Source organism: Bolinopsis microptera, chromosome 7 (assembly GCF_026151205.1).
Source record: "Bolinopsis microptera isolate Bmic1 chromosome 7, MBARI_Bmic_1.0, whole genome shotgun sequence".
Lineage (NCBI taxonomy): Eukaryota > Metazoa > Ctenophora > Tentaculata > Lobata > Bolinopsidae > Bolinopsis > Bolinopsis microptera.
In genome coordinates this window covers 4,942,654-4,954,311 of record NC_087078.1, presented here as the reverse complement: position 1 = coordinate 4,954,311, position 11,658 = coordinate 4,942,654, and the positions used below count along the sequence as shown (strand labels likewise).

At 36.5% G+C, this 11,658-nt stretch overlaps 1 protein-coding gene across 2 annotated transcripts in view; it reads right to left on the bottom strand.

Moving 5' to 3' along the window:
• The window catches only part of LOC134817770 (uncharacterized), a 32,469-nt gene continuing 20,811 nt past the window's right edge, over positions 1-11,658 (bottom strand). For both annotated transcript variants that reach the window (XM_063827091.1, XM_063827092.1), the window contains 9 exons: positions 10,948-10,989; positions 9,235-9,261; positions 8,159-8,191; positions 7,975-8,019; positions 5,573-5,686; positions 1,979-2,074; positions 1,593-1,725; positions 1,122-1,390; positions 1-874 (listed from right to left, as the gene is read on the bottom strand). In XM_063827091.1, coding sequence (XP_063683161.1) covers positions 813-874; positions 1,122-1,390; positions 1,593-1,725; positions 1,979-2,074; positions 5,573-5,686; positions 7,975-8,019; positions 8,159-8,191; positions 9,235-9,261; positions 10,948-10,989 — 821 coding nt within the window. In that variant the 3' untranslated portion in view covers positions 1-812. The remainder of the gene's footprint in view (positions 875-1,121; positions 1,391-1,592; positions 1,726-1,978; positions 2,075-5,572; positions 5,687-7,974; positions 8,020-8,158; positions 8,192-9,234; positions 9,262-10,947; positions 10,990-11,658) is intronic.

Genomic DNA, 11,658 nt, shown 5'->3' with positions numbered 1-11,658 from the left:
TGATAATCAATTAAAAAACTAAGTGTTACATAAACATTCATTTTACATCAACAATTTACTAAAGCATGCTGCAGTGATTTCATCAGAATGTTTTTCGGAGAGCGTCGAAAAAAATACACTCAAACCTAATTCTTAGGATTTCAAAGTGCGGTTTTATTGACAAATTCATCAGTTTGACGAATTGTATTTGTAGTAAGAAATTCCATTGCATACCTTACAAAAAGCATAAATCACATAATAATAATCACAATAATGCTCTTATAATTTGAAATGCTCATAACTTATCTTTAAGTTCAATGAAAATTCTCGATTATAATCCATTTCAATATTACTGCTAGTTGGAAATTTATCAGTAATTAGTAATCATATCTATTATCTACGCTTCAACATTATGTAAAAAAGTATTACAATAAAATGAAAAAGTGTTTACTATCAAATATCAAACTGTGTTTGTCACAAAATATAAGGGGTTGTGATGATAGCACGAGAGATTTCTAAGTTATGCATTATGTAAATCGCCGTGTTATCTTTTCGTAACACCGCACATAACGCTGTAACGCATAAAACACAAAACTTTAAGTAAAAATTAAACATATAAAATAAAAATCAAATATAAATACCAGAGCTGCCAGTGTTTTTTTTCACTTTTTCCGAATTTTGATTACATTCTATTTACAAAGAACAAAATTCGTGGGCCCTGCATCCGTTTTTAAAGAAAAATAAAATTTTAATCGATTTTAGAACAAAAAAGAGAAACCTAGATTTATATAGAAAGTGAAAGTTGTCAGGGATCATAAAGAAAGTGAAAGTCTTTAGTAGCAGCCCTCGTCCCAACTTCCCTTAGAGGTAGCAGGTTTCTTCAATCCAGGTCGCCCTGCAGAGACATAATTGTTACGATCATTATAGTAATTAATGGATTGTTGAGGGAACTTTAACTTATTGATAAATTTATAAATTGAAGGACTATCCTGTTATGTTGATAACAATTATTTGTTAACTTCAAAAAAAAAGGCTCATATTTTATCTGAAGTCGGTCATGCTTATCAATTAACGGAGAAATTTAGCGATAAGTGAATTACTAATTACCCTAATAAATGATTAACTACAAAGCTACAACTAACCTGCACCCCTTGCGGATTTAGCTGCTCCTCGAGCAATACCAGAAGGTTTGGGGATCCCACGAGCCGCCCCAGGCTTTTGTAACCCGCTTGGTTTCATTTTCTGCAGCGCACCCGGTTTAGCGATGTTTGATTTGGGGGGTTGAGGAGAGTTTTGTTTCCTATTTGGTGACTGGATGCCAAGGTTGGAGGGGCGAGGCAATGTGGCTGTGTTTACAGGTCGAGGTCGGGCCAACCCACGAGGTGTTGAGGTCGCTGTAGGTTTCCTCAGGCTGCAGAGATTTGACGGGATTACTGCTTGTTATTTTCTGTTGATTCAAACAACAAAATTTTCGGTGGTCAAGCTATTGAATGACTCGTAAATGGGTACATTGGTCACAGGTGATCCCACAAATTAAAACAATTAAAAAGCCTAAAAAAGGAATTGCAACAAATAACCAGACACCCATTTCCCCCGCTGTTAAGACCACTTACCCAGACAGAGAACCTCCCCTGGGATGGTCCCCAGGATCCTCACTCTTGTTGGAGACGAAACTCTCAGCAGAGCTGCTCTCCACCAGTCCACCAAGGTGCTCTCCACTGTATGAGGGACGGACTCGTCGTACTCCTGACAAGGGCATGGTTCTTAGATTGTGATATGTCATTGCTGTAGTTATATTGTTGAGCTATAGTTACATTGCTAGTAAACGTATTGCCGGCACTCTGGAGACAATTTGAATTATAGTTTGATAGAGGTTTTTGTTGTTGATGACAAAGACTAGGTGGCAGCGTTATTAATCTTATTGAAATTTAGTATACGTAATACATACGTAATACGTATATTGTATAATACGTTTAATCACGTATATTACGTGTATTACCTGTAGCTCTTCCCCGGACCCCAGTTTTCTGACCACCTCTGGTGGGTAGTCCCCTGGTAGCAGAACCACCGGGCTTCCTGATTCCTGTTGGCACAACTGTGGGGGAGATGAAAGTCAAATCAGGATACGAAGTTAGCTAAAGTGATATCTCATCTTAATATTGGGCTATTTCTCACACAAAGGAAACTGCGAAATAATTTCCAGAGATAACTAACATTACCGTCCCCAAATCAACTTCATTTTAAAATGACGAACTAGATTCCATAAGGACACGTTCATTGAAGTTTGAGGAAATTGGTAAATTTCTAAAACAGCGTTTTTGACGATAGTGGTTTAATTTTAACATATATTAATCTAGCGTGTTCATAAGTTCTGAACATTAGCCACGTGACCCATACTCCCATATGCACTGCTCAAAAATAAAATGTATTGCTTTTAGGCACTATTATGTAAAAAATGTCACATTTTTGTGACATTGTTTACCATAGCTGCCCAATAAGCATTTTTGGTCTAAAATATAGTAGATTAGGTCAATCTAACAATTATGATACAATGTCGGCCTAAAGGGCAGTGATCGAACGGCTTTAAGGCAACATTTCGTAAACTTTGTCACACTCAGAATACGAGACCTCTTTTCTACTGTGAGGTGTCCTCAAAACCCTTTCAACTCATTATTTGATAGTTCTTCTGCCAATCATAGCCCTAAAATATGTTTTTTTGAAAAGTTAACAAATACATGCACTTGGCTATTGGGAAATGATGTAAATTCTGTCACATTATATATGGAATTTGAAATTCTGGGTGAATTTCCGAAATCATGTATATCTGATTTTGGTTTGGAAGGCGGGAAAACTCTATATGAGGACGATACACGGATACAGTTGATTGAAGTATAGGGCACTGGGCAGTTGATGTAAACATCGTCACAAAATGATACGAAATCGTAAATGGACACGTTTATATTGTTGAAGTTTAAGGATATTGGTAAACCAAAAAAAAATAGCGTGTTCAGAAGTTCTGGACATTAGCCACGTGACCCATACTTCCATATACACGGCTCAGAAATACAATTTATTGTTTTAGGCACTATAATGTAAAAAATGTCACATTTTTGTGACTGTGTTAACCATAGCTGCCCAATTAGCATTTTTTGGTTTAAAATATAGTAGATTAGGTCATTCTAACAATTATGATACAACATCTTACTATATATAAAGCGAGACGATATATATATATATACATACAGTCAAGGCGTTGTTTTACTGATAGTTGTGGCTAACTAATAATATATATATATATTTATTTATCCGCACCATTTTACTGACACCACGGCATCAACTTTAACACGGGTTTCCGCAAAAACCGTACAAGATATAAAACTGAAACTTTTTTAACTGATTCAAATGCTTTAATGGCCTTCAAATCAGCATGAAAAAAATCGAAAATCGGCCAAGGAATAAGAATTTTAGTACCCAAAATTTGGACCCCCAAGTGGTGTCAAAAACGCGAATTAAATAGGTAATAATTATTTTTACTGGGAGACTTTAGGGTAGGAAACTGATCCGGCCACCAAAGAGCCTTGACACCAGTCTTAAAGGTTTGACGGGTTCCTGCTAGTTTGGCTAAAGGGCAGGGATCGAACGGTTTTAAGGCAATATTTCGTAAACTTTGTCACACTCAGAATACGATACCTCTTTTCTACTGTGAGGTGTCCTCAAAACCCTTTCAACTCATTATTTGATGGTTCTTCTACCAATCATAGCCCTAAAATATGTTGTTTTGAAAAGTTAGCAAATACATGCACTTATTGGGAAATGATGTAAATTCTGTCACATTATATGGAATTTAAAATTTTGGGTGAATTGCCGAAATCATTTATATCTGATTTTGGCTTGGAAGGCGGGAAATCTGTATATAAGGACGATGCACGGATAGAGCTGATTCAAGTTAAGGGCAGTTGATGTAAAAATTGTCACAATAATAATAAGGGCAGTTGATATGAAAGAAAATCTATCTAACTAATGCAATGGATGATGTGACGAAATTTACATTCCTTTACCCTATTTTGAAGAAACATGCCTCGATTAGAATTCAATATTCTTCCAGGAATTATTAGTAGGTTATTATTCAGCAAATCAGAACTCAAGTTTAACAATTCTGAGTTTAATTTTACCGAGTTACCGAAATGTGACGAAATTCACTTTTCCTGCCCCAACAGTATAATTTCAATGTGATGAAAAATGGGCATGGGTTTCTATATTTCCTTATCTCTGAATTAATCATTTCAAACTATAATTAGGACTGTTGATGTGAAAGAAAGTGTATCTAAATTTTACAATGACGTATGTGACAAAATTTACATTTCTTGACCCTATTTTGAAGAACCATACCCCGATTAGAATTCAATATTCTTCCAGGAATTATTAGTAGGTTATTATTCAGTAGATCATCAGAACTCAAGTTTGACAATTCTGAGTTTGATATCACTAATTTACCGAAATGTGACGAAATTTACTTTTCCTGCCCCAACAGTATAATTTCAATGTGATGAAAATTGGGCATGGGTTTCTATATTTCCTGTATAAATCCATTCCAACTATAATAAGGGCAGTTGACATGAAAGAAAATCTATCTAACTAATGCAATGGCTGATGTGACGAAATTTACATTTCTTGCCTCTATTTTGAAGAATCATACCTCAATTAGTATATAATGTTACTTTATCACCATCACTATGTCGATAAATTAGTTATTTTGCCAACACGGAGCAAATAAAGTTATAATTTTTTTTTGTGACGAAATTTACAAATGTTTACCCTGTTCAGGTGTTGAAATTTATCCGATGTTAACATATCACTGCCATATAATAATTTATATGACCGGCGTATGGTTGAAATATTGTTAATTGATCCATAGTACGTAATATAGGGTGTTTAAGTTGGTATACTAATATTTACTCAATTTCACACATGTTGAGATATCATACAAATTTATGTGACTAAATTTACCTATTTCTGCCTTCTGTATTTGTATTTGCCTATAACAATGAAATATGTGAACAATTCCAAACACATTAAGGCTCACAAAATAATGCTAGACTATTCGGCATTTCTTGTCAGGATGTCATAAACATCCCTCATATAAATTTCTTAAATGTGTGACGGAGTTTACATGGTGCTACCATTTAAGGAAAAAAGTCGCTAAATATGTAGATAATAGTCATATACAACTATTCTATGAATTGGAAATTCGAAAATTTGGTCAAACACGGCAACAAGGGGTCCATATAAACTCCGTCACGTTTTTATAGTGTGACAAAGTTTACAACTCACTGCCGGCCGCATTTAAGCGATATCTTATCGTCTGATAAAGATATCGTTATGCGACAAAGTTTATCTAGAGGATGAAACGATTATCCTAGGGTTAGAGGGTTTATATAGTTTCATAGTGTGACACATTTTACATCATCGTGCCATTCAGTAGGGTCACTAATATTTACCAATATCCTCAAACTTCAATGAACGTGTCCATAAAGTGAACTGCCGGGGGTTTGGGGGATGAGGGAGGTGGATTTGGGGAGCTAGGGGTACTCACAGTGCTCAGGACTGCTCTCTGTGTCGGAGTTATCACTAGCGTCAGAGGGGGTGAAGGATTCGTTGTAGGACGGAGTGTAGGATCTAGAGGGAGGCTCTGAGTTGAAGTTTGATCCTGGAATAATTGGGTGGTTATGTTTAGCTTTAGTTTTAACCTGTTGAGGTGGTTTTTGGTAAGCGAGGTAGTCTGTATTGCTCTACTGTGGAGACAGACTAGTAGCTGGTAGTCTGTATTGCTCTACTGTGGAGACAGACTAGTAGCTGGTAGTCTGTATTGCTCTACTTCAGAGACAGACTAGTAGCTGGTAGTCTGTATTGCTCTACTGTGGAGACAGACTAGTAGCTGGTAGTCTGTATTGCTCTACTGTGGAGACAGACTAGTAGCTGGTAGTCTGTATTGCTCTACTGTGGAGACAGACTAGTAGCTGGTAGTCTGTATTGCTCTACTTCAGAGACAGACTAGGAGACTCCTGAGACTCAGTGTCGTTGAGAAAAGCAATTAGAAGATCTAAGTGTTTTTAGTGGAGTGTCGCGCATATTACGTTATTTGAACTTAACTCGTGGGCCAGCACGAGAAATGTTAATTTACAAGAATAAATTTACATAAACATGTTGGTATACATTTAAAGTATGCGAATCTTCTTCATTAAACAACAAGATATTGTCTGTTACAAGGATATATAGAACGGTAACGCCTGATATATTCTACATAAAGTAACAGTGAGTCATAACATGAATATAAGGGAAGTAAGTAACAACAAAAGTATCTTATATCAAGTCAGAAATATTTCTATAATAGTATTCAGTAAGAACACGACAAGTTTGTGGATAAAGCAGGTTTGTGGATGAATTACTATCAAGTTCAGAACTTTATAGTTGACGAGAATATGGATGAGCAGAGTCAATTCGCAGTCTCCAAGAAGGGTGAGCTCATTCGACAAACAAGTGACCAGCACTTGACAATTAAAACATAAACTTAATAAATATTGACTGGCAGTTCTAATCATTGCCGTAAAGAAACAAAACGTTTTCCGAGCATCTCGCTTAATGAGGCTCTCAGGTCAATCAACGCGGAAAGCTGACATGATGAGGGTAGAAGAATGACCTCACACGTGTAACAGTGGTCGTGTCACATGACCAGCACGTGACCAGCACGTGACCACAGATAGTACCAGGATCGTTTCCAGAAGAAGACGGAGAGTAGAGAGGGGAGATATATTCGGGACTGTTTCTCATTGAGACACTTCGTCCAAACTTACCACGTCCTCTTTTACCATGAACTTCTGTATCAAGGAGGAAGTGGTTTAACCTTGGTTCAGTTTCTCACCACGGGCGAATATATTCAAATTTTGAAACTTGAAATGGATAGCTTTCTTCAACAAATACCAACTCTAGGTTGTCCTAATTACCAGACTTTTCATCTTCGAAATGCTCTTCAACTGATCGCGGATTGAAGTCATCTCCAGGACTCCTCTCACTAGAACCAAAGTAAGATGTGGAGTAGGGAGACTGTTCCTCGGAGTGAAAGTACACTGGACTGGTCTGTAAGGATATATCACGTGATCTGTGCCATACTTCGTGACGTCGAGACACTCTAAAGTTGCGGTGTCGAGAGTGGAGGTTGAAGTTGCGGGTACTGTGGTACTTTTCTGGGCAGCGGAGGTTAAGTGCCGAGATAAGGTGGGCTAGTGAGGCTGAATTACAATCTCCCGAGTAAATACGTAAGAGCCTTACATGGTGGTTTATTGTTTATTCAATCAATTAATGTCCAGTTAAAGAACGGAACATCTTAGTATCTAGTGACTGGGAACATCTTAGTATCTATTGAATATAACGATGTTTTCAACAGAATAATAACGAGACTGTGAATAGGGCTTAACATGCATATTGTCTTAAAACAGAAAGATAATTTGATCTGCACAGAAACTATTTACCAGGAGTACAATCGTAGGAGCTAGATGCAGGATAATCTGAGAAAAATCAAAATAGAGAATAGAACAAAAATATAGTATAAACTTAGGATAAAGTAACCTCACTGTCATCGTATGGTGTAGGTTGGATATTGCAACTAACCAAGACGGCGGCATTATTATCATCATGATTATGGCTCGAATGGAAGTATCAATAAAATTACTTAGATTTCATTTAGAAATCTTTGCAACAGTAAACACGTGGTAAAGTCACGTGATTGAAAGCCCACACAACATGGTATTTACCAGTCGAATACTCAAGTGAAGTTTGTCGGGAAAACTCTCTGGAAGTATAGCCTGAGACTTGAGTTAGTATCCTGTAGTTTATTTAAAATACTGATAAACTGACAGACTGAATAACAGTCGGGCAGACATTTGAAGCTGCCACAATTTATTTTAAATTTTACTACAACGAAACACATTCAGTATTTACCGGAATTGAAGGAACTGCCGTATTCGCCAGAAGGAGAAGCTCGTGCTGAAAAATATACATTTAGCTTGTATGTTTCTAAAATATGGTGTTTTCAAGGAAGCGTTAATATTTCCGCTGAAATTTAAGTCGGGCATAACGTATCAACATTAATGGTTTAGGCATGGAAGGATTTTAATTTACTTACAGGATCCAGTAAAATCTCCTGACTCAGATTGTGCTGAAATTTGATAAGGTTAGTTGAAGGATCATACTAAGATTTACGAAAATACAATGAACGTCATAGCTCAGAATCTACATTTTTCTGTTTACCTTACTCGGGAATATTATAGCGGGTTAATTTATGATTGGGAAAATTAATGACCAGGAAAAATATGGCGGACTTTCCCAAAACCCGCCAAATTATCCCGGTCATGTATTTACCGGTGGCCGACCTTTCAAGTTTTTTTTCAGAGGTTAACAAATTTTCAACCGAAATTTCTGTTTTTGTTACTTGTTAAAGAAGTTATTTCAATTAACAGTTATTGATATTACTCAGAAATAGAAAAAAAAGACACGTCTATTTAAAGGAAAATAAATCTAAGCAATAATAAGTCAAATCTTCATTAAAGCGTATTCTCATTCTCATTATCGCTAATGTCCCATCCATTATCATTATTGATATCCCCCTGCTGCTGACCGTCAAATTCGAAGTTGTATTGTTGTCTTAACAAGACTTTCATTTTGTCCGCTAATGGGGCTACTGCTCTGAAGGTCAGCCGGAGCTTAATTTCCTGCCCACCGCTTGGTAAATTGGGGAACGTCTTGGCTTTGCATCTTCAACTGCTCCAGTAATCAATCCACCGTGGACCATGAAATAGTGGCACAGTTTGCTCACTTCTAGCGGGATGTGGCCACAAGTTGGCCTGAAATCTGATTTCTATAACCAAATCTATAACCAAATTTCTATAACCAAATTGTGATTTTTATACCGAAATTATGGTAGCAACCGCCAATAAAGTTACAGCCCTCCATCCACTGCTTCAAAAGTCTTCTCTAGCACATATGAGACTTCAGGTAAAATATGATGATGACCACCCCCTTGGAACCCCATAATCTGAGTCGGCGGGTTTTTTTATGACTGGTAAAATTTTTGACCGGGAAAAATATGGCGGAATCTTCCAAAACCCACCACTTTATCCCGGTTATAATATTCCCGAGTAAGGTATATCATTTCATGATTTAATACTGTAATGTTAATTTGAACTGAATAAAACAACTCACAGATAGGTTTAGGCTTCCTTCTGCCGCCTGAAAGTAAACATTTATTTGATAACGTTACAAATAACCAAGCTTCAAATTGTACTAATAAGTATAAGTGTCAACAATTTGGTGGCCAGGATATCCAACAAGTTCCTTGTTTCTGACTTAATTCCAAAGTGTGACAGATATAAACGTACGTGACACGTGACTTTTCGTAAAGTGGCGCGTATTGATCTATCTTATTTTCATCGCGCGCTCCAAATATTCCTGTGCAGTTTCTCTAAATTTAGAAATGTTCGAGGAGGACAGAGTATCGCTAATTTTCCTGCCGTGGACCAGGTTTTCACCAGAAGATAATGGAGGCCCATTCGGTTATGAATAATTCAAATTTCACACAGGTATTCTTGGAAACCGTTTATTCAGAATTGAGAATCTACACATTAGCCAAAGCCTAAGCATTAGGTAATAAATTCTAAATATTTAAGGGGATCACGAAATGACAGCTAACATATCATTCAATTACACAAAACCCTTGTGACTAACAGAATCAATTATACAGAACTTTTCTGACCCATGAAATATTCCGACTAAATCGACTTAGCGAACTAATTTGCTATTCCGTGATGTCAGGCTAACATTTCTAGAGTTGTTTGAAGCCAGCCCGCTAACGCACTCAGGTGTGAAACGGACCAGTCGATATTTTATTACTCCGCATAAAATAGCCATTAAACGGATTGTTTATATATGGAGGGGGACAAATTCCAAACATTCATCACAAATATTACAAATACAGTCCAGGTAAACCGTGGGAAAGTGTTTGAGGGAATTCAGTAGAATTAAAAGCAGAGCTGCATGCGATGAGTAGAAGAAGTGGTAGTAATTGATAAGCTCCATTGTTTCGTATTGCCACCACAACTGCCATTATAATGCCAGCATGTTATATTACCAGCAAATTGTTTCAACTGAACTCTCAGATTTGAGAGAATAGCGAACTGTTATACTGGAATAAGTTGTAAATTGTATATTTTATGGAATGTGTATTCTGGTTTATTCTTCAGAAGATTTGTTGGTCAGCCCCCGTATTGTGATCAAATCATCAAATTATAAACGACGAGAAATATTCAATGAATACTTATGATTTCGTACCGATTTGCAAGAACAGATTATATTCATAAATTGATTGTAGTCACCTTTCTGTGTGATTATAACAGTTTCATGACATCCACAAACACAATGATCATTCAAAGGAACGTGAACAAAGAATTGTGGAGTATTCTTTGTCTGTTTTAATTAGGTAATAATTGATGGGAAACAACACTCCAGTCACATGTAATTACCCTAATTAGCCTGATACAATATGAGAGAGAATTGTGTAAAATTGTGCAAACACAGGGAGTGAATCCACTGTAATCTACAAAACACATTTAATTCGGTTAATTGAGAGAAATGTACATTACTACTGCACCCACTTCATCATTATCTACACAACCATTATAAGAAATTATATGATGACAACAAAACGAGTACATCAGTACATGGCATGTGGTATTTTGTGGACAGTGGTTAATTTGGTTTGGTATTTTGTCTGGTATTTCGTGCCAATGTACTAGTGTATAGGACAACGCACAGTTTCAAGTTTCAAAAAGGATACAAAACAGTAATTACTACCCATAGCCACCAAGTGTAAAATCCTTAAGATAAAATTAGTGAATTAGTATTTAGTAAAATACTAACCTTCTTGATTGGGAGTGGGAGAGGCACCTGTCTCACTCTGATCTGAAATAATTAGCATGTAATTAATCAATTAATCTGCATCAAGTATTATGTCTAAAAATTATATGGTACGTCCCTGCTGATAGTTATCTGAGATTGAACTTACAGTAGGCTAGACACGTTGTATTTGTAACGATTTGTATTTACTCATAAGTTAATTTAATAGAGCACTATAATGTTGAAGAAAAAACACACAGTCAGTAAAAATTATATTGCAATAACTGGCAAGTTTCCATAAACGAAATTTTATTATCGGCGCTGATAATCGCTTATTGGGCGCTTTAAAAAAAAACCCGTTTATAATCGATTTTTTAACGATTATAAACGTAATATTATAATGTGACATTCAACACAATTTCTCTGTGATTTTATCTGAACAATTCCATACATTAGCTAGCATACTGCATACACCCTGCAGAGTGCAGACATTATTATGCAATCAATTTATTTGCTGAACAGTTGAACCGTGGTGAAATGCAGACAGCATGTCTGCAATATTTCCACTAATCTCTTGTGTCTGTCTGGAATGCAGCTCCAGTGAGAAGCAGCGAGAAGCAGTGAGCACCATTCTCCAATTAATAGGGTAAATTTGGAAACACGTGCGGAATTGCAGGAACACGTGCTGGATTGTAGGAACACGTGGGCATAAATATGTTAGGAATTTCTTTGTTG